Source organism: Vespa crabro, chromosome 20 (genome assembly GCF_910589235.1).
Source record: "Vespa crabro chromosome 20, iyVesCrab1.2, whole genome shotgun sequence".
Taxonomy (NCBI): Eukaryota; Metazoa; Arthropoda; class Insecta; order Hymenoptera; family Vespidae; genus Vespa; species Vespa crabro.
In genome coordinates this window covers 4172221-4198580 of record NC_060974.1, presented here as the reverse complement: position 1 = coordinate 4198580, position 26360 = coordinate 4172221, and the positions used below count along the sequence as shown (strand labels likewise).

The window sequence follows — 26360 nt, the reverse complement described above, 5'->3', positions numbered from 1 at the left end:
ATATGTAGTTACTATCTTTAACGATAGGATCGTTAGTGTCGTTCCTTATTGAAATTACGTAGTATCGAAGAACAAGGCGCGAGCATAATATTCAAATTTTAGCAATTGAAAATTGAAAAAAAGAATCTACATTGATTTCTTCTCTATTTTATTTTTTATTTAAATAATAATTATCTTCGAATATTTGATCGTCTTTTGTTCGTTTTAGTTTTTAATTTTATTGACGTCTTATGTTCAAGACCGATCAAAGAAAATGTTAAGTTTGACGTATTCCTGGATTTCATTATCCATTATTTTAACATAATTAAGATCAGTTTTGTGAAAGAGATAAAGAAAAGAAATCTTGATAGTTAAAATGTCAGAAGAATTGGACAACGACGGGACATTAAAATCTCAAGAATTTGGCCCACCGAAATCGTTACAAAAAATGGAGAATGCAGACATCTTGTGGAAAATGATAACAAAAAGATTTCCAAATGCTGCGCCACTTCTTTGCGAGATGGAAGCTGTTATTGATCGTGCAGATGATCTTTTACGACAGCTCAGAAGACCTTACGGCAGATCAGTTGGTATGAAAAAGAGAGATATGCAAGTATATTAAAATTCAAATATCAATCTTCTATAACCTCACGTTAATTTAAAATTCACAATATACTTTTTTTCCTTTAAAATATTATCATAGAATTTATATCTTAAAAGTTAATCTATGCGAAGTTTAAATTATATTTACGATAGTATAATTATATTAATATACATTATAATGTTATGATTTTCAAGTTATTTTTTTTTTTTTTTTTCTTTTCATTATTATACTACTATAAATTATAATATAATTTGATATACTAAAATATATGTTGTATAATAGAGTTTAGTATGAATAAAAATTAATGTTATAAATATTGTACTTATAATAAAAAAATTTATTTATAGAAGTATCGAGTTTAAACAATTTCGCGGATTCCGGTGAATCCGACGAAGTTATTTCATTGATTTGCGATGAATCTTTTCCAGAAGATGCTGAAGTATGTTTATTCGATATATGTATCATATAAAATCAAATCTGCTTGATCTTAAACGAATAAATAAAATCTTAATGGATAAATAAAAAAAAAAAAAAAATCTTATGAAAGGTTTTTGAAGATGTAGCAATCATGACGAACACAGTCGAAACACAAATTTCGAAAAGCAGTATCACCACCGTCGATACAGATTTTGACTCCATTTTGTCTAATCAACCGTCTTCCTTGATTGGCCAAAAATCAAATAACTCAAAAGACGATTTAAAAGAGGAAGAAAATGGAAAGGAAAGTAATAATAATTATTTCTTTATTTTCTTATTATTAATTTTTTTTTTTTTTTTTTTCTTATTATTCGAAAGAAATTTTATTACAGAAAAGTAAAAAAAAAAAGAAAAAAAAATGTATATTTCAGAGAACGTTGACGAATGTAAAAATGAAGAAAACGTACAAGAACAAATAGAATCTACGTCGAATTCGAAAAAAATTTTCGAAAAAATCCAAGAGAATGAAAAGAAACATTCTTCGGGAGATTGGAATGAGAATATAAACGTAGAAAATCATTCTTCTACTATAAACGATACAGAAGAGATGGAAATCTATAAAAATGTTGAAATAACTGGCATATACAAAAGAGATAAAATAATAACAGTTAATTATTATTATTACATATAATAATTCCATTATTATATATTAATTTGATCGAATATCGTAAATGTATAAAAATTTTTGTCACAGTTCTCTGGCGATGAAAATATTAATAAGAGAACACCATGGGATATTCTCGAGGAGTATGCTAATCAATGTAACATAAATGTTGATTATCATTGTGAGAAAAATAAATGCAATCGTTTTGTGATTAGCGGGAAATTATCAGAATTTTCTGGTATTATTATTTTTTTTTTATTTTCATTACGTTCATCCATTTATTAGACCTTCTCAAAAAATTTTGTGCTTTGAGTATGACATTTGTTTTATTTATTTTTCTTTTTTTTTTTTTTTTCTTTTCTTTTCTTTTCAGCAACCGGCTGTGGAGATACAGAAGATCTGGCTAAAAACAATATAGCCAAAAAAATATTGCAAAATATAGCTGATCATCAGATGAACGACAAAGAGATGAAACAATTGTTGGAATTATCTCGAGAACAGTAATTAAAATTTTATTAGAAAAATTAAAACTGAACTTTTATGTAAATAATTCTCACGATATATATATATATATATATATATTTGTGTATATTTTTATCTAGGATATTGGAAATAATTAATTTTGGGAACGACGATACAATTGAGACGCCTTTACGAAAAGTTTACATGCTTTGTATAAAAAAAGGAGGATCTGCACCAAGATATATAACCGAAAGGGAATACAAGCATCAAGGTGTGAAGTGTGTAGCTAAATGCATAGCTTTGAATCATGTAGTTGAAGGTAAAAAAAAGTATTAATAATTCACCATTTATTTATATACATATATATATATATATATATATAATTATATACATATTGTACATTTTAATTCATTATTAATAATTTCATGTAACTGCAGGAGAAGGAGTGAGCCGTCATAATGCGAAAAAGGCTGCTGCTGAACAATTTTATCAAAAATATTCCGATAACGGGATATAAGAAACAAATTTAAGGATTAAGAAATGAAAAAAAAATTTCAATAATAAAGAAAAAAAGAAAAAAGAAAAAAAAAGAACTGTTCTCGACACAATTTTCATGGTATTTTAGATACTATCCAGGGTAATTTTCCAGTTTTTTTGAATGACCAATAATCGTACAAAAGTTTGCCAATAATTAAAAATATCAGGAATGCCAATATAATATTTAAAATGTCTAATGGATAAATCAAAGAGTTTTCGTCCGATGAGATACAAATTTCTGTTCGAGTCAAGTCACGAATCTGCGAAACAAAAAAGGAAAGAAAAAGAAGAAAAAAAGAAAAAAGAAAAAGAAAAGAAGAAAACAATGACATTTTCTTGACTAAATCAAATATTTCGATAAATTAGATAAATAAACAAATAAGTTACCTGTTTGTTTGAATTCTCATCGCCTATGACAGCTGCACACTTGACCTCGTTTATATCTCGAACTAAATTTGTATACCTAATCAATAGATCCTGTAATTCATGGAACATTGTCGATATATCAAACATTTCATTAGGAAGTTTAATTTTTAAAAGAAAGGAAAATGAAAAATAATAAATAATAATAATAATAATAATAATAATAATAATAATAATAATAACAATAACGTAGACCGTATTAACCTGAAATCCAGGAGTGAAAAGACAATCGCATCTCCACGGATTATTGCCAAGATATAATCTTGCTACACTACCACTTTGAAGCAAAACATTCTCCAATGCATAAGTTGGCACCTAAAGAATATAAATTACGAGAATTATAACTTATTAGCCTAAGAGATTCATTAGCATGTTAAATATTATCAGGTGTTCAAGAAATCTTTAAAATATTCCAATATGGCAGCTAATAATACAATACCAGAATCAAATAAGGCTATATATATATATATATATATATATACATTAAAAAAAAAAAAAAAAAGATAAATTATAACGATATTTAGTTTATCTATAACAAAGATTCATTAGCATGTTAAATATTGTCATCCTTGAAATATTTTAACGTAAGAGCTAATAATAAAATTATCAGAACAAAATGAAGGCTATGTAAAAAAAAAAAAAGAATGATGAATTTAGGTTCGCCTAGAAAAGAGATTAATTGACGCGTTAAATATCGTCATGTTTTTTCTTTTTTCTTTTTTTTTTCTTTTTTTTTTTTTTTAATATTTCAACATAATAGCTAATAAAACAACAGATAATGAATGGCCATACTAATGATCTTAATTTAATAGTCAATACAAACGTCTGAGAGTTTATTTCCACGTAAACTGAAAAGACGAAAATGATCGAGCCAATAGGAACCATCCAATTGTACAATGGACTCGACTAAATTGTCATCTAGATAAAGATCCAAAACTTGTTTGTAGACTGGATTTTTTACTAGAGGTGTCAAATCCTTTATCTAAGATCATTAAACTTTTATGAAATAATTATTCGAATGATATATTGTAATTTATTTAATTAAAATAATGAAACCTTGTTTCCATTCAAATGTAGAGTAGTCGTATTGGCTGGTAAAAATTCTGGCAATTCGTTTAAATTACGATAACTACAATTAACTGAAGCAAAGGCCATTAATTGTTTTAATGTCCTTTTACCACCTCGTCCAACTACATAAACCAATTCGCAGTCGCATAATGTTCTCTTGCATTCGTCTTTCAATGTCTATGAACAATTAGATCTGAGATAATTTTGTACCTTCACATTTTTATACACACACACACGCATGCACATAAATATATATATATATATATATATATTTTTTTTTTTTTATTGGACTGTTCGAAAAATACGTAGGTTTTTTTTTAAACAAGTAATAGTCATTATTCTAACGCAAAATAATCTGGAAAGCGATAGTTTTAAGATTTATTTAGGAAAAAAAAAAAAATTGCAAAAAAAAAAAAAAAAAGAAGAAAGTACTAATATAAATTGATTTATTGCCGAACAAAATCCAATGTATTTAAAGAAAGAGATTGTAAGTGACCTGTCTGGGGGAAAAAAAAAAAAAAAAAAGCAAAAAGAATTGACGTGATCTCATTGAAAAAAAAAAAAGCGTATACATAGATTTTATGCTCGATCAAATATTTATCTTTTTAGCTAATAGGTATATCAACATTTTTAATTCTCTTCTTACGTTTCTCTAAGAATTTTTCGAACGATCCAATTTAAGGAAAATGAAAAAGTATCAAATATTACCATAATAATTTCTATAACTGGTACGAGTGGTCTTCCGTTGTATGGAACAGAGCAACGTAACTTTTCTCGATCAACAATTTTCTCAGCGAAAGATCCATTTCTCAGATCGAGAATCCAGGAGATATTTTCGGTGCATTTCAAAGGATTACCTATTTAAATCTTTGATCAATTTTTTTTCTCTTTCTTTTTCTTTTTTCTCCTTTTTCTTTTTTTTTTTTTTTTTCTTCTCTACTCAATTGCATTTTCAAATAAAATTTATTCGATCTACGATTCTCACCAAACAGATAAACTTGGCTCAACGTCGGTACATTAAATCCTTTGAGATCGATCTCCTTCAAATAATTGTATCTCAAATCGACAATCCTTAAATTTGAAAGATTTGCAAAGACATCCACAGGCAGTAGTTCCAATTTGTTATGAGTTAGATTAACTTTCTGTCAAGAGAAACACGACGAAACAGAAACGTGGTTCCCTCTGCTATCTGTACATTTATATTATATATCCAAAATTCGACGGGAAAGAAGAAACGGGGGAGCCAAAAAAGAAAAAAAAAGAAAAAAAAAAAAAAAAAGAAAAAGAAAGAAAGAAATAAGACCGAAATTTTAAATTCACAAATTCGAATATTCCGTGCTCGTAAAGCGCTAATCGTTATATCATAATCCGATTTCTAATTGAACGATAAGCGCATATAAATAATACAATAATTTAATTTTTAATTTATCATATCGCATATCCTTTTTTTCCACCTACTTCAAGAAATTGACAATCCTCGGGGAAAGGTGTCATCAATCTCGTCAAATTACTGTTCGCTATTTTAAATTTTCGTAACAATGGAAATCCTTGTAAGACTTCTTGAGGATCGAAAGTTGTATTTGGCCAATTGCACAGAACAAGATTTTCTACTGTTTCATTTCTAAACAAAAATATTTTGTTCCTTTTGTTTTTTGTTTTTCTTCTCTCTTTTTTTTTTTTTTTAAGATATATAAGTGAATTATATATATATATATATGTTCGTGTGTGTGTGTGTGTGTGTGTTCAGTTTTAATTTTTGTTGTTTCTCTGCTTTTATTATTATTATTATTATTATTATTATTTATTATTAGTAAATAATTATTTAACTACTAACTCCGTTTTCCATTTGTCGTCAATACCAGCAAAACATGTAAGTCGATGTCCAATCTCTTTCAAATGGCATTCAGATAATTCAATATTCAAATTAATTCGATGACAATCTAATGTTTCGTTATCTTTTGCGGAAGCGCGTGAGAACATCATTCGCGATTCGAATGTTATCATCCTGTATAAACAAATATTTCCATTAAGTATTAATTGTATTCGTAAAGATATATATTTATATCTGTATATATATATATATATATTTATATCTGTGTGGCTACGTTCGGAAACGATTCATAAGAATCGTGATCAATTTTATATATATATGTATATATATATAAAAAAGAAAAGTGAGAAATGAAACTAACATAAGTATTAAAGAATATTATCTTATCGAACATCTATTTTACCGTGCAAACAAAAAAAAAACCTAAAACCTATGCAAACACGGAAGATTAAGTTTCTAGAATCACGTGTTCTTGAAAGTGTAAAGAAAACAAATCTAATTTGCAAAAATTTTGCTAATTTACGTTTTTTTTTTTTTTTTTTTTTTTTTTTTTTTTTTTTTTTTTTTTTTTTTTATGTAATATTCACGTTAATGCATTTTGTTTATCCTCTTGCGATGCAACAACGTTTAAACATTACATTAGCTTATTTTGTCAGATCATTACGGAATAATGAGGTGCAATGTTACAGTAAAAAAAAAAAGAAAAAAAAAAAAAAGGAGAGAGAAAAAATATTTAAAATACATAATACAAATTTTACTGGATGCACTTAAACAATAATTGAACACTAATTTGTTCATTTCGAAAGTGGCACGTTCTAAAATACGTGTATACAAAAATGTATCTTATATCTCTCAATTGTAATGTTTTTTTTCTTTTTTTTTTTGTCGCGTCTTCTTAAGAATTAACAGACCGTTATTAAATTTTTACGTAAATAAAAATCTATATCGTATATTATCGGGATTTGAACGGAATAATAATTTGTCGAAAAAATTTGCGTTTTGAAGAGAAACAAAAAGATACTGTAAAATTGAACCTGTAATATTTTTTTTTTTTGTTTGTTTGTTTGCTTTTTTTTTTTTTTTTTTTTTTTACTTTTACTTTCAACTTAAGTATGACTTACAGTATTATTATTAACCACATTCTTCACAATATATATGCGTGTATGTATTATATAATATCACTTTTTATTTTTATTTTTTTTTTTTTTTTTTTTTAAATAAAAAATTGTTATAAATATAAATTAACTCTCATCAAATATATTTCTGATTGATATTGTTGAACATAGAAGTAATAAAATTTGACGAAGTTTTAGATACACCGTAAATGATAAGAAAGGTACTACTGTTCTTTAGACGCCGGTACATGTATTACTAAAGTTAAAAGTCCGATGACTTAACTCTTTATAAACAGATTTGATGATAACGAGCGCAGACGCAGATGAGATTCGGTTTTTGATATATATATATATATATATATATATACATATATATACACGATGTAACAGATTACTGTTTAATTAACAATATTTCAGACTATTGTTTTATTAACAATATTATTAATAAACAAAATTTATTTATAGATAAATATGAAAATGATAAAATACATTTAAACATTTTACGAGCAATATTTAATGATCTAACGATTTCTCCGTTATTTAATTATTAAAATATACTAAGCGATGAATTTTTTTAAATAACATTAAAATAGATCTAAAAAATAATAATATGTTTTCTTAAAAAATACTTTTCATAAAAATAATTTTACCAAATTTATTTATAATTTATCTTAAACGTTTGCAATAAATAACCAATCAACGTTCTGGACAAATTCATAATTGCATCTGATTGGTCATTTACATTATGACTTGTCCAAAAAATTTTGTTTCATAATGCCGACTGAGAAAAATCACATGTAACTCATCGATCGATCGAACATTTTTATCAAAAGTTATAATCGTCCAATCATTTTGTATAAATTCTAAATACAATTTCTGTTTATGATTTTTAACGAAAGGATTAATACGTTTTTCAACATCGATTTAATTCTTATTCATTTACACGGCATAATAAGTCACACTCGAAAAAATAATTTTAATAAAAACAATTTTTAAAACTCAGTCATAATTTATTGTATATATATATATATTTTTTTTTGTTTTGTTTTTTTTTTTTTTTTTTTTTTTTTTTTTTTATAAGAAATGACCCAATCAACGTTCTGGACAAATTCATAATAGCTTCTGATTGGTCATTTACATTACGATTTGTCCAAGAAACTTGATTTTGCAATACCAACAGTTATGATCACGTGATTAATCGATAGTGTTTTTAACAAAAGTTTTGTTCAGTCAGTAGATTTTATGTAAATCCTGAATATGGTTTCTGCCTATGGTTTTTACGAACGCATTGGTACGCTCTTACTAGTATCAGTTTAATCCTTGTGATATAAAGTGTTTAATGCGATTTCGACGAAAAAGGTGGCTGTGATTTGAAGTCAGGAACAGTAGAAAGCTTCATCGTGGTAATATTAAATTTTCTAACTACGAGGAGCGCTGTACACGTTTCCCGCCTGTTAAAAATTCTTACGTTAATCGAGTGAGGACAATTTTCTTGCAGATAAATGTCAGGCATTGCTATTGCAAGACTCGCCGAAGAGCGAAAAGCATGGAGGAAGGATCATCCGTTTGTAAGTGTTTATTGGATTTTCAAAATATATCTATTATCATTTCTAATCGAAGATTTTTAACGTCGAACGATCCTAAAGATTCTAACTTTTATTTCAACGAATTAACAATTTCGGCGCCTTTTCTTACAAATCCATATTTATCTATCAATACAAAATCATTAAACTCGTTTTTATTCAAATTATAATCAGGTTACGAACATTCATTGTTGATGATTTTTATTATTATTATTATTATTATTATTATTATTATTATTATTCTTATTATTATTATTATTATTATCATTATTATTATTATTATAATTATTCTTATTATTATTATTATTATTATTATTTTTATTCTTGATTTAAGTTCAAATAGATTTTAAAATATTTCTCTCACATTGTTATATAAATTAATAGAATTTTGTTGTTTATTTATAGGGCTTTGTGGCAAGGCCAACAAAAAATCCAGATGGTACGCTTAATTTGATGAGTTGGGAATGTGCAATCCCTGGAAAGAAATCTGTAAGGATCTATATTGAATTTATCTTATTTGATTTCTCAAATGGAACCTTATTTGAATGTTATATGAATTTATTAATTCATTTCTTATTACTTTACAGACTCCTTGGGAAGGTGGATTATATAAATTGCGAATGATCTTTAAAGATGATTATCCTTCTAGTCCACCAAAATGCAAATTCGAACCACCATTATTCCATCCAAATGTATACCCATCTGGAACGGTATGTCTTTCTTTGTTGGACGAAGAAAAAGATTGGCGACCAGCAATTACAATAAAACAAATCCTTTTGGGTATTCAAGATTTACTTAATGAACCTAATGTAAAAGATCCAGCCCAAGCTGAAGCTTACACAATATATTGGTATTATTTCATTTATATGACAATATAGTTTATATCATTGATATCAAGCAGTACTATAGTTTAAACTTATTTCTTTATTTTACAGTCAAAATCGCTTGGAATATGAAAAACGTGTAAGGGCTCAGGCAAGAGCAATGGCACCTCAAGAATAAAAATTATCTACTACTTGATAAATATAAACTTATGTAAAGATACCATTACATCTACGCATATAGTATTCTTTTGAGTTGATTAATTAAAAATATTTTTTTATAAGTAAAACAAAAAACTATGTGTATATATATATATATATATATATAAATATATATATATATATATATATGTATATATATATAAAAATTGTTAATATTACATTGTCATCTATTTCAATATAATTTTTTTTTTTTCTTCTGAAGATAAACTATGTGTCGTTAAATATTACAAAATTAATTAGTTTTTAACGTAGATTAACTATTCATACAAATTTACGATATTTTTTATTTGAAAAGTACTAATAACATTTTACGACATTTAAATAAATCTATTAATTTTAGCAATAATCGATAGATTTATTAGGATGAAGTATAATAAGGCTAATTAAATAATAAGTCTCTCTCACACACCACACACACACACACACTCTCTCTCTCTCTCTCTGTCAATCACAAAAAAAGTATTTATGCATCATAAAAATACATTCGTATAAGTATCTTTCTTATGGCAGTATCCCTAGTTAATAAGCTCATTCAATTAAAATAAACAATGTACAAAATTTAAGAAATAAATCATTTAAATGTTAAACCTATGAACGATTTAATTATAATAAAGTCTGATAAATATTTAACTTATGATATTGAGCTTATAGTGACATTGGCAAATATGTTGTTTACTTATTTACAAGTAAATGCATATATAAAATAAATACGAAAGGACATAAATCGATAATGAAACCCCTCTTTCGTATAACGAATGAATCATCTGTTATGATCGGATTGTACGAAAAATTACTCTATACTATCTCATAACTTTGATCGACGTAGTCGTGAAAAGATCGTATATTGGTTTACATAAGTTTGAAATTAAACAAAATTTACGGTGTTGATTGAATTAATCTATACGGTTGTCCGTATAAAGAGTTTTTATTCAGTGATTATTATATTTAACGTATCAACAAAATTCGTGTTACAAATAATAAATAATTATGCCTGTTACACCGGAATCACTGCGTAATATTTCAACTGGTTTAATTTTGTTGTGCATCATTGGTACGATATTGTCGTATTATGCTTATATTGTGGAAACAACAAAAGAAAATAATGAATCTTATGAAGCATTATGCGACATTAATGAGCATATAAGTTGTAGCAGAGTATTAACGTCCGAGTAAGTTTATTCTATTACGAAATATTTCCTTGAGAATTTTTTGTGATGACTTTGGGAATACATAACCTCTTTAACAGTTTTATCAAAGTACGAAAATACGCAATAATAATTAATCATATCTGTATGTCTTTATTTTCTCTCTCTCTCTGTCTCTCTCTCTCTTTCTCTCCTCGCGATATTTTGTATGCACGTGCATGTGTGAAAAAACAAAAAAAAAAAGTTATTTAAAATTTTTGTATTGATCTTGATGCAATGTTTGCAAAGGAAAGTGACTTTATCGATTATCGGTAATCGTATAACGAATTGTTTTTTCTTTTTTTTTTTTCAATTATTTCCTTAATTTCAATGTAAGAAGGAAAATAAAAATTTGTTTATTTGTTTCATGAATTTTTTTTTTCCTTTTTATTATTATTATAAACGTAACTGAGTAAAATGATTTTATCGATTGTCGGTAATCGATATAACAGATTATTTTGTTAAATTATTTTCTTCACTCTCGTTTTTTTTTCTTTTTTGTTTCTTAATTTAATATAAAAAGAAAAAAAAAGAAAAATTAGTTCATTTTTGTAATTTTTTTTAAAACATTATAAATGTAACATTTGCAAAGGAAAGTGACATTATCGTTTGTCGGTAATCATATAACGAATTATTTTTTATTTCATTATTTTATAAATTATTTTATAAATGCAAAAAAAAAATGTCTATATGACGACGATGATATAATTATAATTATATTTTTCAGATATGGTAAAGGATTCGGATTGATACCAAATAATTCTGTACTATACTTTCCAAACAGTTTATATGGTTTAGGATTTTATCTTTTAATAACCGGATTGAGTACGTAATTCTTTTTTTTTTCTTTTTTGTTTTTGTTCTTCTTTTTTTTTTTTCAACATTCTTTTCTAAGCTATCCATTAAAATGTTTAAAAATATAAAATTTAATTTTTTATATTTTAGGTATATTGAACGATCACTCCAGTGTCTTCACAATAATATTCTTAGGAATTTTATCAAACATTGCTTCCATTTATCTAGCTTATATTTTATACTTATTAAGAGATATCTGTATTATTTGCATAAGCAGTTATATCATTAATGCTCTTATCTTAATACTGGCATTTAAAAAGTTACGACTATTATCAGAAATCAAAAAGAGCAAGCAAAAGGTTCAATAAGTTATTATTAATATTATAATGAAATCAAAAATTAAGGAAATACAATTTTTTCTGTTTCATATATATATATATATATTTTATTATTTTTACATTTTATTGAATATATTTCAAAATTGTTTTCTTCCTTTATATTTATTTATTTATTAATTTTTTCTTTTTATTATTTTTTTTTTTTTATTTTTATCTCTATTTTTTTTTTTTTTTTTTTTTTCTTTTTCTCTATAAATATCATAATATCCACATAAAACGATGTCGATGTAAAGTATATGTTAATGAAGATAATTTGTACTTGATATCTTCGAGATATAATATTATATTACATAATAAAATGCATTATTTTATTTTAGAAACTGTGTAATTGCATGTAATTGTCGAACAAAGAAAAAAGAAAAAAGAAAAAAAAAAAAAAGAAAAAAAGGAAAAGAAATAAACATTATAATGTTAAAAATAATCGAACCTTGCGAGCTTTTCATTTCATGTTGAGCTTTTCTTTTCTTTTTCTTTTTCAATTTTATAACAATCATCGAAAGATCTTGAACGAAGTGAATAATAAATATACAAGATTGTATCGTCATAAACTGAATAAACAAACAATATTCTAATATTAGAAATGATCTGAAGAAAAGAAATCAATGGAAATTGGATTGTAAATCGGATCAAATCCACACAGATATAAATATATATATATATATATATATTTCCTTACTCTCATTTGCTATCCTTAAACAGATCCCTATTACTACGACTGATACTGGCAAGAATACCAGGACTCTTTAACGGTGGTGTCTCGTCCAAACGATTCAATTGCAAACTTGATTTGTAAGGTACATTGAACGTTTTATCAACGCCATTTTTATCAGCTTCGACGTTGAAACTTTTACTACGGGCTAACGTTGACTTGTACGTTCTTTCAGGTTTAGCAGGTGCCTGATGAATATTAGCGTATGGTTGATGTGACTTGGACGTTGAAGTAACAGCATTTTTAATTGATATATTGATCATGCTACCATATTGTCTGGAAGGTGTTATCCCGTTTGAATTTGATACAATCGATTGTACTTGTTGTCTTGTTGAAGAGGATGATGGTTGATAATTAGTTGCTTTACCCTCGGACCTCATATTCCTTGGTAATGTTTGTACGTTCCTGAATTGTTCATCCGTCTCGTATAAGTTTGTCAATCGACTGGTTGATTTGCTAAACCTGCCAAGTGAGTTGGTTGCGACACTGAAACGTGCCGAAGTCGAGAGACGTCATTCGTCGTGAAAAAAAAAAAAAAAGAAAAAAGAGAAAGAAAGAAAAAAAATAAATAAAAAAAGAAAAAAAGAGGAAATCAAAAGAAATTCATTCGATCATTGAAAAAGGTAAGCCATCCAATTGCTCCTGAATAACAATATATAGCGGTAAACACGCATCATGCTTCATTTTTCTTTTCTTTTCTTTTTTTTTTTTTTTTCCTTTTCCTCCTTTATCCCTCATGCATCCTTCACCCGATCCCTTATCGCAGATAGACGATACAAATAAGCCAAGCTCTGTTCGTTGCTATCGATCCGGCGTGTTTAATCGCCTCTATCGAAAGTTATAAAAGATCTGTCTAATTTGTATTTTGCCAATAGACAAATCCTCGTTATAACCCAGTATAACGATCTACTTATAGTTTTGATATTACCTGTATTCAGTAGTATCGATGGCAGCACCAGTTTTGGAAACAAGACGATTTCTCGTTGGACGTTTAGCATCTCTGTAACCTCTCTCACGGCCATATATACTACCACCGAATGGATCTTCACCGAGATAATACCTATGAACCGGTGGAATAGTTTCGTTTCTTTGTCCGTGATCATCACGAATCGAACGATCATTATTAATTCTCGTAGTTTTAGATGGTATAACTTTAGTCACCACGTTTCTATTCCTCGGTGATCTAGGTGGTTTCTCTGGTACTCGATTTTCAATCTCACGATCGTTGAACAATGGAATATTTTTATCTATAACGTTGTATTGCATATATGTAGATCCATCGTCGTCCGTTTGTGTAACTTGTGATACCGAATTATTACTTCGTTTGTTCTTCCTTTCTGTACTTGCTGAACGTAACTTGCCCACAAGCTTACGGAAGGATTCACCGATCTTGTACTTCGATTGGCTGGTACCTTTAAATAAATTTAATCAAGAAATTTTTATTGCTAATTGTCTTTTATCCGTTCTTTTTTGTTATCCTTTATTATTATTATTATTATTATTATTATTATTATTATTATTGTCAGATATTATTTATTTCGTGAAATAAATAATTCAATTGAATGTTGTTCGAATTCGGTATGTTATTTTTATTTTTTTTTTGTTTTGTTTTTTTTTTAATTGAAATTAAAAATATTTACATTGACGATCGTGGTCTTACTTTTGGAGGGTCGTGACGAATTCGAGGGATTTGCCGGCTTCTTTTCCTCGCGAATGATTCTAACTTGTTTCGGTGATGTCGAACGTGATCTAGGCGTTGATTTTTTACGAACATCTCGATCAACAATCGTTTGCTCCTGAACATCTCGGCTTCTGCTCTCCCATGTTCTTTGAACAACATGGACCGGATTAGATGTCCTAATTGATGGTGACTCGTTCGTTATTGTCTTCTCTATGATCCTCGAATGTAACTGTACGAAAGATCATAATCTTATAGATTTCACAAGGTTTCATTAAAATTTATTATCCATTGGATTGATCAATCAGCAATGAATTTAGATATGAATTTCATTATCGAATAATAATGTATATTAATATTTTCTGATATAAATAAATAATACTAAAACTTTCTATTCGAATAAATAATAAGCGTTTCTTTTTTTTCTGTCTAAATAAATAACATTAATATTTTGTATAATGTAATATATAGGAATAGTATTTTTTTTTATTTAATTTTTTTATTAGTACATTTATTAATATTTTTATTATTATATTTATTAGCATTCCTTTACTTACTCTCTCTCTCTCTCTCTCTCTCTCTTTCTCTCATTTTACTATTCTTAATAGTAAATTTTATTTGATTATAAGATATAAAAAAAAAAAAAAAAAAGAAAGAAAAAATATCGACATTACTTATTGTTAACGTTGATACTAATATCTTTAATAATTTACCTGTTCCTTGGGTTTACGTCGTGCTGGTGGTGACGGTGTACGTTGCTTCTCTTCCTGAACAGTTTCCTGATGTTCACGTCGTCGAACGGACTCGTAATTACGCGAATACGTCGAGTCGAATTGATTTTTCGTATACTCACGAGAATGACCATTCGTTCGTGCTATTTCCAAATATTGCGATGGCGAACCCGTTCTCGTATGATTGTCTTCTTTTTCTAATACATAGAAATTTATTTTGTTCAATTACAATCGAACGTCAACGACAACAATAATAATAATAATAATAATAATAATAATAATGATATACCGAGATAATAATTTTATTAATATAAATATATTTGTCAATTTAATTATAAACAATGTCAAATAAATATGACGAAATGTTAAAGCGTGTCCGAATAAATTTTATAGATATCGAAGTAAAGTATAATAAAACTGAACGATAGAACAAATTTTATAGACATTTTGATCGTTTTTTTTCGATCAATGATTAAGAAAAAAAAAAAAAAAAAAAAAAAAGATAATTAACCTTTGCCTTGATATCTCTCGGACCACTCACTGATACCGTGAAAGTATCCAGATGGTGATGTGGAATCGCGGCCAGCTGAATGATGATGACGATTAGAATTAACGTTTTGATAATCCCTTTCTCTCGGACTGCAGGACTTCATCGTGACGTGTATGTAACTGGTATTGGTGTTAGGTATGAAAGGTCCATCATCGGCATCTATGGAACCGTGTGATGAACGAGACTCGCTACCAAAGTGACTTTCTAACCATTTAGAAGTTTCGAATTTTCTTGCTTCATCTTCCTCTTCTAAATCCAATGGTTTCTTTGTCAATGCGTCCTTCCTAGCAGCTGTAGTGCCCTCCGCAGGGAAGCCTGTTAATATAAATCAGCTCTCGATGTTGGATTATAAAAATTAAGGGGAAAAGAAAAAAAAAAAAAAGAAAGAAAAAAAGAAAAAACAAACCAAACAAAATAAAGTAGAAAGACGGGTAAAAATGAAGAAAGGTATAATGGTATCCAAAAAAAATAAACAAATAAATAAAAGAAATAAAAGAAAAAGAGAAAATAGAAATTAAAAAAGGAAAAAAATCTACAAGTGAGATATAACGAGAAAAATCTAATATCTAATATACCAGTATGTTTATGAAGCCGCGTTGTCCTCATATTCGTTGGTGGTGGCGACCAATCGCCAATTCTTTCACCTTCCGTCGTCTCTGCGACGTAACGCATTTCACGAGCGATCCTCTCGCCACCTGACACGTAATCGACCACGTCCTCTTCTCGTTTCTTTATAAATCTTTGAGAACCTTCCTTTCTCGTTTCTGAAACGTCCTCGACGCTACTACCGTCGTCCGGTACTTCGTCGTCATTTATCTAACCAATGGAACAAATGAATAAATAATTAAACATAATATGTACGTACATGCATGGATCCTATGGAAAAAAGAAAACAAAAAAGAAAAAAAGAAAAAAAAAAGAAAAAGGAAAATTATAAGAAAAAGTTTAATATCGATCATTCGCGATCGAATTATGATGAAACAATATCATAAAGATTATTATTTCATTATCTGATATCGATCATTCGTATTCGTACCTCCTCATGCTCGACAGTTTTCTTTTTCTCCGTGACGATTAATCCATCGGATTTAAGTTCCTGTTTTTCCAGGGTCTTCTCAGTGTCGATGACCTTGTTCGACCTGGTCGTATGCTGTACGATCCTTGGTCCTGTCTGTGGTGCAATCTGCTTAGTCGATTCCGCCAATGCTATTCTCAGATCTCCTCTATTATTTTGTATCGCTTTTTGGTAAGCCTATTATGACAAATAATCAATAATGGATTTTTTTTCATTTCATCGTAATTATTAATCTTTCATTCGTTATCGATCCAATTCAATTTTATTCGATTTTTCTTTTCTCTCTCTCTCTCTCTCTCTCTCTCTCTCTCTCACACACACACACAAACACAAATACACTATTATTTTCTCCCTTTTCATGTTTAATTTTAATTTACTACCATCGAAAGACTTTTATATATAAGATGTTTCTAATGTTTCACATTGTTAAAATATTGTGAGTATGGGATGGGAGGAGGGGCGGGAGGGAGAGGGGGTGGGACGCAGAGGAATTATTTCGATACCTAAGAAATTAATAATTCATTAGCTCGTAAAATTATCGATCTTTTTTCAAATGAAAATAAGGATATAAATAGCGACAAAGATAAACACATAGAGATACACACAGAGAGAGAGAGAGAGAGAGAGAGAGAGAGAGAGAGAGAGAGAAATAGAAAGAGAGAGTATGGCGCAATAGTATGATTCCCGACCTTCGCACGTAAGTTGACCTTGACGAACGGCTACACCTCAACGACGCGAGAACGATGACGTTGCGTTTATAATCCTTCTGAAGATCACATTGCGTACCCCAGCCGATAAATTCCAAGATAAACGGTTAGAAGGGAACAAACAGGAGGAGTAGTGAAAAAGAGAAAAAGAAAAAAAGAGAAGGAAAAGCAAAAGAAAAAGAAGAAGAAGAGGAGGAGAAAAAGGAGAAGGAGGAGGAGGAGAAGGAGGAAGAGGAGGAGAAAGAAAAAAAGGAAAGTCTCTTTAGAAGGAGCGCCCGTCTATGACAGACGGACGAACCGCGACGAAACAGCTGCTGCGACTGCGGTCGTGGCATCTCGTACTCCTTCGTTGCTATTGGGTGAAGGGAGAGTAAAATCGAGAGAGATCATCGACTTCTACTTCTTAGAGAAAGAGAGAAAGAGAGAGAGAGAGAGAGAGAGAGAGAGAGAGAGAGAGAGAAAGAGTCTCCTTTCCCTCTCTCCTTCCATTACCAGCACCACCAGCACCATCACCACCAAACATTATCACCAACAACATTGGTAACTCTTTCATCTTCCTTCTCTATCTCTCTCTCTCTCTCTCTCTATTTCTCTTTCTCCATCTATTCTTCTTCTTCTTCTTCTTCTTCTTCTTCTTCTTCTTCTATCTTTTCTTTTTCTTTTTTTCTTTTTTCTCTTTTTCTCTTCCATCCACAACGATTTGCCCTCTTCTATTTTGAACCGTTCATGCGAAAGAAGAACCTCCAACATATATATATATATATATATATATTTATATATGTATGTATGTATGTATGTATGTATATATAAGTACCTGTTGCCCATCTTTCGCAAGGCAACAACAGTAACTACCGGCATTTCCTCTCTTTCTCACTTATCCTTATACACCATTAAACTTCTGGTAAATCCTTAAAACCATTTATTCCGGACCTTCAGGATCCAATTATTTCTCTATGTATCATAATGCAATAGTTAAGATTAATAGAATTTTGTATTATTATCAAATCAATCTTATTTCATTATCTATCGTCAATTTTCTTTGAACTTTGCTTCTTGATCATTTGTATCTGATCAATAAATTCATTGTCGTGTTATTATTTAGTATACAATATGTATACGTATATATATATATATATGTATAGAGTGTTAAAAGATAAGTATTTGATAATTATGATAGATCCTAAAATTGTACTTTTGTTCTGTTGATTTTTTCATATACGTGTTAAACATTATAAAAAACAAATTTTAGAACAAACATTAGCAAGTTGTTAGGCTAATAAATTGATTGCTTTATGACGATCAGTTTATTAGCATTCTCTCAAATGTTATGTTATTTAATTTTCATTATTATTGAAAAATACGTATGTAACAATCATTTTCTTCATCGAATCATTGGCTTTAACTTTAACATTTGATTAATATTAACATCATTATCACATTATGTTTTATATCACGTATATATGTACGATAGTTATAAAATAACTGTTCTTTTTTTTGTTTTGTTTTTGCTTTAATTAATTATTCAAATACATACATACAATTACATATATACATATATATATATATATATGTATTATAATACGTATCTACAAATCTTTGACATACACATCAAAGCATGTTGAAAAGAAATTATCATATTGATTGCTCAATTATCAAAATTGCTTATCAGTAATTAGCAATCTCTCGATGTTACGTTATTGAAGTTTCTTCTTTATTTTTTTTTTCTTTTTTTTTAATAATTATTTGTAGAGTCATTTCTTTAGAGTCATTTCATAGTCAAGAAACTTTATCATAATTGATTATATCAGTAATTGACAGTCTTTCTCTTTCTCTCTCTCTCTCTTTCTCTCTCTCACACACACACACACACACACACATATATATATTGTTGTGTTATTTAATATATTTAATGATCGTTCAAAGAGACGAGAAACTTGGAGTATTAATGGAAAAGTATGTAGGTACCATTTTCTGTTGCATTACCTACAGATCGTGAGCAACGAAAGAGAAAAGAAGGAATCGTTACGAAGGCGCATTCATGATGATGATGAGGAGGAGGAAGAGGAGGAGGAGGAGGAGGAGGACGTTGTGAAAGCAAGCACAGGATGAATTTCATAGGGAAAGGCAACTATCGACCTTTACTCTGAGGCCCTTATAATCCTTAAACTATAAACGAATATAAATATTACCTTTGTTTTCTCATCAATGTTATTATTACTTTAATAAGATAGAAAACAGGTGGAATTTAGTTTGTGGGTGTGTCAGGTTCTTTTAACTCTTATAATACCTCGTCTGTGATATCTCCAAGTTGTTGACGATCCTCGGTCTCAAGTCTTTCCTCTATCTCCTCACGACTCCTCACAACAGTTTCGTTAAGTTCCTTTTGAACTATCCCGTCGGTCGTTCCTTTACCGGTTACGGGCCATTCAACCTCTTGCGGTTGATCCCCGGTTGTTCTTCTCTAAAACGTATAAATCGTTTTCTTTTTATTTTTTTATTTATTTATTTATTTATTTATTCATTTAATTATTTTTTATTTGTTAAATATTTCCTTTCATTCGAACAAAATTTAATATGATCCTATTGAAATACCAATGACATTATTATTATTATTGAATTTGTATAAAAAACGAATCTATATATTATCGATCAATTATGAAATATATAGATTTATTTTTGTTAAATATTTAACAATGTTTTTTTTCCTCTCCTTTTTATACCTCACGTTAATATCGATTGACGAATTAATTACTTCATTATTTTTTATTCTTTCTTTAATACATCATTTCTATATTATTATTTATAAGGAAATAAATTTTGATCGGATTGAATGTTTAAATTAAATCGAAAATGATGATTTTTTTTTTTTTTATTATTATTATTATATGTATAATAAAATAATTGATAATAAAATTCTCACTTCTTCGGTAGTATGTTCCTGTTGTTCAACGTCCTCGGTTGTGTTCGTAGTAACAAATGGGCCAGTATCAACGACGACCTCACCATCCTCTAATACAACTTGTCTCTTTACTCTGGTCTCTATTTGTCTCGTCGTCGTGATTTCTTTTTTCTTACGTGTCTCCCATTCCTCTGTGAACAGGAAGCAAAAGGTTGGTATTCTCCCTTTGAAAATTACATTTTTTAAAAGCTCTTTGTGTTTTGCAAAACCAATTTCCTCCTTCGAAATGAATGGATGTAAAATATGAGAAAGAGAGAGAGAATGGAGATTGGTGAGGTACATTTTGTCCCAACGTTTAACTACAGAGTTCACAAATAACTTTTCAGAGTTGAGTGCACAAGAGAAGAACCCGATAACGATCGGAAGTTACTACCTGAGTTTCTTTCATCATCATCATCATCTTCTATGAACCTAAATATAACCGTTATGACTATATCGAAATGTTTATTTTGACATTTCGTGCCTATCATCAGATCAATTAGAATAATCAACAACAATTTACATTTAACAGGTTCAAGCTAATACTCTTAATGGACGACGTATCCCCATTAATGTTGTAACTCTTAGATGTGAATTATTCTACTAATTGCAAAAAGATTGCAAAATCTTTAGAAACACCTTTTCTTCCTTTTTTTTTTCTTTCTTTCTTTCTTTCTTTCTTTCTCTTTTTCCAAGTATGCCATAACCATTAACAATTTTCTATTTTGTTAATGTAAAACAATGGTGTCTGATAAATTGATAAAATGAAAAATTAGAAAATTATCTTTGAAGATATTTTAATTGTCTGAACGATGTTAGATGAACGATTTAAGATAGAAATTCGATTGAAAGGGGTCGTGTCAAAAAGAAAATAAAAAAAAAATCGAAATCAATCGACAATCTTTTACGTGTTATCAGACATGTGTATCTCAAAGAGCTTACCTTCTTTGACCAATGCCACGGAATTCTCAGGGTCAACCTAAAAAAAAAAAAAAAGAAAAGAAAAAAAAAAGAAAGTAATATTTAAACTTAAATGATTTAATTTTACGACATCGACGATAATCATTTATCCTTTTGTAATCTTACAATTATCTTGTTCATTGATACTTATGCATACGTATATTTTTCTATATACTTACAACGATTCCATGATTATTAGTCGTAGGTGGTGGTCGGACCTCATATCGCCGTGTCGAAATCACCTCCATCACAAAATCATCTCTCTATTGTACCTAATTCTATCCTTTATAATCCACCTTCGTAAACCAAAACAATCTGAAAACGTGAAAGAGAACAAATTGTTTGTTAGAAAAAAAAAAAAAAAAAAAGAAAAAAGAAAAAAAAGGAAAATTCTTTATACATCTTATAAAAATTTAATTCGATCTATTGTTACTATTAGACAAATCGTCCTTTTCTTATTTCTCTTTCTTTTCTTTTTTGTTTTGTTTTGTTTTTATTTTGACATAAACATTGATTTTGGCATACGCAATTTGATCGATTTTGTACGACGCAAAAATGGCTCTCTCTATTTCTATCTATCCTTTTATATCTATTTATCTATCTATCTCTCTCCTACAAAATGCATCCATATACTTCGTTCCCATAGATCGTTGCATACACTCACACCATCGCATAATGTTGATGCGAGGCGTAATAATTCATCGGAAGACTCTATATGGAAGTCGAAGGCCACAAGTGGCACGCGGGCCTGTGGTCTTGGCCACCTCGATATGGACTGCGATACGATATCGAGATGGTTAAAGACATGCGTATGCCACGATCGACTACTCGATCCTTGGATCTCATTGGCGCGATCATTCGGAACAAACGATCTTCTTATGCATACGCATAACAAAAATTTTCTTCTGTGTATCACGACAACGACGACGACAACGACGATTTAATAAATTATAACGTTTGATATTTTTCAATATCTAAAATATTATTATTATTTACTTTTTTCATCCATTTATTTGATTACTCTCTTCGTTTATTATTTATTTATCTTATCGTATATAATATTGTTATTTGTCGATAGATAATAATTTTATTAGCTATATGTTATTTCATTTCATTATCATTTATCTAAGCATTATTATTTGGACATTATTTAATTATCTCTTTGTTCAATTTTATTAATTATTTATTATTATTATTATTATTATTATTATTATTATTATTTAAATTGTCATTTTTTTGTATAATTATTGTTTTTTTTTTTTTTTTTTTTTTTTTTTTTTTTTTTTTTTTTTTTTTTTTTATATTAATCCCATTTATTTTATATTTATTCAATATGAAGTATTAAAAATTGTAAAACTGATAGTCTGCATTAAAAAGCCATGGTGGCCATATTGAAATTTGATTAGCTTTAACGTAGCTACAATTTTGAAATTGTACTGCACTATCTTTCATCCTATTTTTCTTTTTTTTTTTTTCTTTCTTTCTTTCTCTCTTTATCGTCGAGTAAAAAATAATATATAGAAAGGTCGATCTTCGAATGGATCATCATGTACAATAAATAAATTATTTCTACGCCAGTGTTCACTTGCGTCCTTGCGGTTGAAATTACGCACGTGCTCTCCCTGTCGCGCCAGGGACAAGTACGTAAGCGTTCAGATCTTTTTTTTCTTCTTTTTCTTTTTTTCTTTCTTTCTTTTTTTTTTCTTTTCTTTTTTTTTATTTTTTTTTTCTTTCATTTGTTTATCTTTCCTATCCCTCTTTTCTATTCGATAGATATTACTAGGTACTTTACGTAAGTGAATTTGAATAATATTTTCGTTTTAAGGGAATCATACAATCGATTTACAAAGAATATAAAAAAAAAAAAAAAAAAAAACATAAATAAAAAAAAATGGTGACGGAATGATGCGAACATTGAGATTCGAGATTGATCTAACATAAATCATGACGATTATATGATTATTCTATTAAATGGCACACATGTTCTTTATCAATTACAGTAAGAAAGATCATGTTAACTTTATTACTTTATTATATTTGTAGGATATGCATGTGACGTCAGTAATGCGTCATGCGTATCAAACCAAATAACTTGACGAGGGCAAGAGAGAGAGAGACAAAGAGACAGAGAGACAGACAAAGAGAGAGAGAGAGAGAGAGCTTCGTAGTAGTGTTTGATTACTCAACTTGACGTAATTGATGCGTTTACTATACCGTAATCGTGTTCGAGTTAAACATCGCGCATTTGTTCTATCTCATTTTTTTTCTTTCTTTTTTTTTTGTTTTTTTTTTTTTTTTAATAATCCTCATTGAAAAGAAAAAATTGATAGAATAAAGAAAGCAAATCTTTCAAACTCGTCGGAATCAATTTTTTGATGCGCTTCTAATCTTTTATATATATTATATATATATATATATTTTTTTTTTCTTCTTCTTCTTCTTTTTCTTTTTAATAATAATAATAATCATAAAGAATCTCTCATAGGTGTTCTAAAGGTATAGTTAATATAGTCAGCGAACTGAATCATCGTATAGCAAAGTCCAGTGATTTGAATGCGCGGTAGAGGACGACAAGCGGATTGGTAAGCGGAGCACGCAGGTGGACATTCGGATGGACTCTGTCGTGGGTGATATGGGCGCGACACTGAACACGTGACCTCTCCAAGGACGTCGCCATTTTGAATGAAAATAAATAAGCGCGAACTTTTGCGGATCTTTTTGCATCATTAAATTTAAATCGAGCGAAAAGGAGAATGAAAAAAAAAAAAAGAAAGAAAGAAAAAAAAGAGAGGAAAAAGAAATTCGTAGAAGAACGGATAATATCTGAAGAGGGGAGAAAAAAAGAAAAGGAAAAAGTGATATGTAGCATTTGTCGAAATGTTTTCTAAGCTAATTTTCGTCGTTCCTTTTTTTTCTTTTCTTTTTTTTTTCTTTTTTTTTTTTTTTTCATCATTCTCGCAATCGTCATTCGGATCGATTGAAATATCAAAATTTTTCTTCTATCTCGTTGTTCTCGGTGTTATCTCATTCTTGTAATTTCATTCAGTATAAATGATCGATCGTGATATAATCGAACGTTCCAAAGAAACATGTGTCATGTTCTTTCGTGTCGTTTCATTACATTGAAAACTCCGAACGTGTCAGCATTTCGCATTGAATGCAACTGAGAAGATTCCCATCGTTTCTACCGTACACGGTAAATTACGTAACCGGCCGACAATATCTATCGTTTGTTAGAAAAAGCCAACCGCGAAATAATAGACGAATTTTCTCGAAAGTTTAAATATTCTTATTGCATCGAAACAATTGTTTGCCTTTTTTCCTTTCCTTTCTTTTTTTACAAATATCTTTTCTAACGCGTGGAATGTTAGATAGATAAATTAATTAACGAAATACAAGAGAGAGAGAGAGAGAGAGAGAGAGAGAAACAAATCGGTATTAACTCACCTGTTATTTCGATCGACTCGAGTAAATCACAAATTTTTTTTTAAACTGTTTGTTTAAAAAAAAAAAAAAAAAAAAAAAAAAAAAAAAACAGAAAAAGAAAGAAAGAAACGAAAGATCGCAAATTCCTCGATAAAAATTCTTATTCAAAATTCTTATTAAAAGAATTAACGAGGACGACGTTTTTACGAGGAAAAAATGGGAAACAAAAAAAAACACAAACAAAAAAAAAACGAAAAGAAAAAAATGAGCACTCGAACGTTAGAATTCTTATAGATGACAAGAAAGGAAAAGTAAAAATATAAAAAGAAAAAAAAAAAAAAAGAAGTAGAAGAAGAAGAAGTAGAAGAAGAGGGAGAAGAAGAAGAGAAAGAGGAAGAGAAAAAAAAAAGGATAAATTCCCGCGTAATATAGTTGCGTGCCTGGCGTAGCGGCCGCGATACTGTCCGCAACACGGCGCGTACTTTCTGATCGACGGGATCCACGGAACGCGCGCGAGCCGATACGATAAGACTCGAAGATCAACGAAACGACACGAAGTCAATTGCTCGATCTATCGCTGACCAATCGGCTTCGTACCCGCGAGTCTAAACGCGCTTGCGCTTTCGTATCACGCGAATCGTATCGTTAAAATAATCGAACGTGTATGTTCGATCAACCTGTTGAGAGCCCTCGGGCTTCAATTTTAATGAAATCGGTCAATGGGTCGTACTTGATTTTCATCGCTTCCGACATCATAAACCTGTACGTTTACAATGGATTTCGTTTGTATAGAAATATTTTACGATTCTTTTGAAAACATTTGAGTTTCTCTTTTTTTGGGAATTTCTTTTTGAAGAAAGAAAATCTCACTTTCTGGGCGTTGTCTCAAGGTTTTTCGATATTTATTCGAACGTTTACGATGCCATTATTCTATACAAATAACTTTTAACCTTTCTAGAAATGTTTCTTAGAAACGTTTCTAAATAAACATCTTTTAACTTCTTAGAAACGTCTAATGATTGTAAATAAAATGTAATATTTTTATACGATGATATCATAAGAGTTTATCCACTCAGTTTATATTTATCGAAATGTTATAATCGAAAGAATATTTTTTCTTTCTCTTTTTTTTTTTTATTTTTTTTTTTTATTGGAATAGATGTTACCCAATTTGGTAATAAACGATTTGTATTCGAGGCGAACTAATGCATTATAAATATGAACAATCATTCATTTACATTAACTGTATCCTGTCGGATGTAAGCCTCAAAGAATTTCAAATAACTCGATGTGTTTGCTCATACTCTTTCGATTTTCTTTTAACCAGTCCTTAAATGTAAGTAACGACGTAAGTAAAGCCAATCCTCTTGATTGCTGATAAGATTTATATGTCAATAGTTAATATGTTTTAATGTCTCAATTTTATGGATTTTCTTTGAAAATGTTCCTTCGAAAATTTTGTCCCTTTTCTTTTTCTCTTTCT

General features: G+C 28.9%; 5 protein-coding genes and 1 long non-coding RNA gene across 18 annotated transcripts; 4 read left to right on the top strand and 2 right to left on the bottom strand.

Moving 5' to 3' along the window:
- The first annotated feature begins 72 nt into the window (after nucleotides 1-72).
- LOC124431276 lies at nucleotides 73-2651 on the top strand. 2 transcript variants are annotated; one of them, XM_046978971.1, is made up of 8 exons: nucleotides 73-569; nucleotides 931-1022; nucleotides 1131-1308; nucleotides 1432-1667; nucleotides 1755-1902; nucleotides 2038-2164; nucleotides 2267-2445; nucleotides 2564-2651. In XM_046978971.1, exons 1-8 carry the CDS (start codon nucleotides 356-358, stop codon nucleotides 2641-2643), a joined length of 1254 nt encoding a protein of 417 aa, XP_046834927.1. In that variant the 5' UTR covers nucleotides 73-355; the 3' UTR covers nucleotides 2644-2651. The 2 variants fall into 2 exon arrangements, with proteins under 2 accessions (XP_046834927.1, XP_046834928.1); XM_046978972.1 differs by having other exon boundaries at nucleotides 75-569; nucleotides 1012-1022.
- On the bottom strand, nucleotides 2486-7163 carry LOC124431275 (protein singed wings 2). Of its 2 annotated transcripts, XM_046978968.1 has the most exons (10): nucleotides 7107-7163; nucleotides 5989-6159; nucleotides 5613-5775; nucleotides 5140-5296; nucleotides 4863-5011; nucleotides 4143-4331; nucleotides 3910-4068; nucleotides 3291-3401; nucleotides 3051-3140; nucleotides 2488-2923 (listed from the first exon to the last, which is right to left on the bottom strand). In XM_046978968.1, exons 1-10 carry the CDS (start codon nucleotides 7124-7126, stop codon nucleotides 2738-2740), a joined length of 1395 nt encoding a protein of 464 aa, XP_046834924.1. In that variant the 5' UTR covers nucleotides 7127-7163; the 3' UTR covers nucleotides 2488-2737. The 2 variants fall into 2 exon arrangements, with proteins under 2 accessions (XP_046834926.1, XP_046834924.1); XM_046978970.1 differs by lacking the exon at nucleotides 5613-5775 and having other exon boundaries at nucleotides 2486-2923; nucleotides 5140-5225.
- A 1184-nt stretch (nucleotides 7164-8347) lies between these two features.
- Nucleotides 8348-10313, top strand: LOC124431201 (SUMO-conjugating enzyme UBC9-B). 2 transcript variants are annotated; one of them, XM_046978806.1, is made up of 5 exons: nucleotides 8348-8503; nucleotides 8599-8668; nucleotides 9089-9172; nucleotides 9271-9533; nucleotides 9619-10313. In XM_046978806.1, the coding sequence occupies exons 2-5, from the start codon at nucleotides 8603-8605 to the stop codon at nucleotides 9683-9685; spliced, it is 480 nt and encodes a 159-aa protein (XP_046834762.1). In that variant the 5' UTR covers nucleotides 8348-8503; nucleotides 8599-8602; the 3' UTR covers nucleotides 9686-10313. The 2 variants fall into 2 exon arrangements, with proteins under 2 accessions (XP_046834762.1, XP_046834763.1); XM_046978807.1 differs by having other exon boundaries at nucleotides 8380-8668.
- Nucleotides 10314-10477: 164 nt separating this feature from the next.
- On the top strand, nucleotides 10478-12197 carry LOC124431200 (vitamin K epoxide reductase complex subunit 1-like protein 1). Its single transcript, XM_046978804.1, has 3 exons — nucleotides 10478-10895; nucleotides 11638-11735; nucleotides 11856-12197. Exons 1-3 carry the CDS (start codon nucleotides 10714-10716, stop codon nucleotides 12071-12073), a joined length of 498 nt encoding a protein of 165 aa, XP_046834760.1. The 5' UTR covers nucleotides 10478-10713; the 3' UTR covers nucleotides 12074-12197.
- A 312-nt stretch (nucleotides 12198-12509) lies between these two features.
- On the bottom strand, nucleotides 12510-25331 carry LOC124431199. 10 transcript variants are annotated; one of them, XM_046978793.1, is made up of 12 exons: nucleotides 24899-25331; nucleotides 21631-21766; nucleotides 21434-21470; nucleotides 20474-20643; nucleotides 19841-20014; nucleotides 16808-17023; nucleotides 16347-16587; nucleotides 15733-16086; nucleotides 15204-15418; nucleotides 14473-14722; nucleotides 13741-14224; nucleotides 12510-13298 (listed from the first exon to the last, which is right to left on the bottom strand). In XM_046978793.1, the coding sequence occupies exons 2-12, from the start codon at nucleotides 21697-21699 to the stop codon at nucleotides 12782-12784; spliced, it is 2727 nt and encodes a 908-aa protein (XP_046834749.1). In that variant the 5' UTR covers nucleotides 21700-21766; nucleotides 24899-25331; the 3' UTR covers nucleotides 12510-12781. The 10 variants fall into 10 exon arrangements, with proteins under 10 accessions (XP_046834749.1, XP_046834755.1, XP_046834756.1 ...); XM_046978799.1 differs by having other exon boundaries at nucleotides 12510-13274; XM_046978800.1 differs by having other exon boundaries at nucleotides 15763-16086.
- LOC124431202 lies at nucleotides 17536-19799 on the top strand. The gene is made up of 2 exons (XR_006943929.1): nucleotides 17536-18093; nucleotides 19543-19799. It is a non-coding gene; the product is annotated as an uncharacterized LOC124431202 (long non-coding RNA).
- Nucleotides 25332-26360: the final 1029 nt, after the last annotated feature.

Bases quoted from the DNA above. Each gene is read 5' to 3' on its own strand.
- LOC124431276 (XM_046978971.1), top strand. From the start codon at position 356: ATGTCAGAAGAATTGGACAACGACGGGACATTAAAATCTCAAGAATTT. The intron at 1,309-1,431 runs GTAATAATAATT...TGTATATTTCAG, and splicing joins GGAAGAAAATGGAAAGGAAA to AGAACGTTGACGAATGTAAA. The intron at 1,668-1,754 runs GTTAATTATTAT...TTTTTGTCACAG, and splicing joins AAAGAGATAAAATAATAACA to TTCTCTGGCGATGAAAATAT.
- LOC124431275 (XM_046978968.1), bottom strand. From the start codon at position 7,126: ATGTGGTTAATAATAATACT. The intron at 5,297-5,612 runs GTAGGTGGAAAA...TTCTCTTGACAG, and splicing joins AGGATTGTCAATTTCTTGAA to AAAGTTAATCTAACTCATAA. The intron at 3,141-3,290 runs GTTAATACGGTC...CATGAATTACAG, and splicing joins TTTTCACTCCTGGATTTCAG to GATCTATTGATTAGGTATAC.
- LOC124431201 (XM_046978806.1), top strand. From the start codon at position 8,603: ATGTCAGGCATTGCTATTGCAAGACTCGCCGAAGAGCGAAAAGCATGG. The intron at 8,669-9,088 runs GTAAGTGTTTAT...GTTTATTTATAG, and splicing joins GGAGGAAGGATCATCCGTTT to GGCTTTGTGGCAAGGCCAAC. The intron at 9,173-9,270 runs GTAAGGATCTAT...ATTACTTTACAG, and splicing joins CAATCCCTGGAAAGAAATCT to ACTCCTTGGGAAGGTGGATT.
- LOC124431200 (XM_046978804.1), top strand. From the start codon at position 10,714: ATGCCTGTTACACCGGAATCACTGCGTAATATTTCAACTGGTTTAATT. The intron at 10,896-11,637 runs GTAAGTTTATTC...TATATTTTTCAG, and splicing joins AGCAGAGTATTAACGTCCGA to ATATGGTAAAGGATTCGGAT. The intron at 11,736-11,855 runs GTACGTAATTCT...TTTATATTTTAG, and splicing joins TCTTTTAATAACCGGATTGA to GTATATTGAACGATCACTCC.
- LOC124431199 (XM_046978793.1), bottom strand. From the start codon at position 21,699: ATGGAGGTGATTTCGACACGGCGATATGAGGTCCGACCACCACCTACG. The intron at 16,588-16,807 runs GTACGAATACGA...TCCATTGGTTAG, and splicing joins AAACTGTCGAGCATGAGGAG to ATAAATGACGACGAAGTACC. The intron at 14,225-14,472 runs GTAAGACCACGA...ATTTATTTAAAG, and splicing joins TTCGTCACGACCCTCCAAAA to GTACCAGCCAATCGAAGTAC.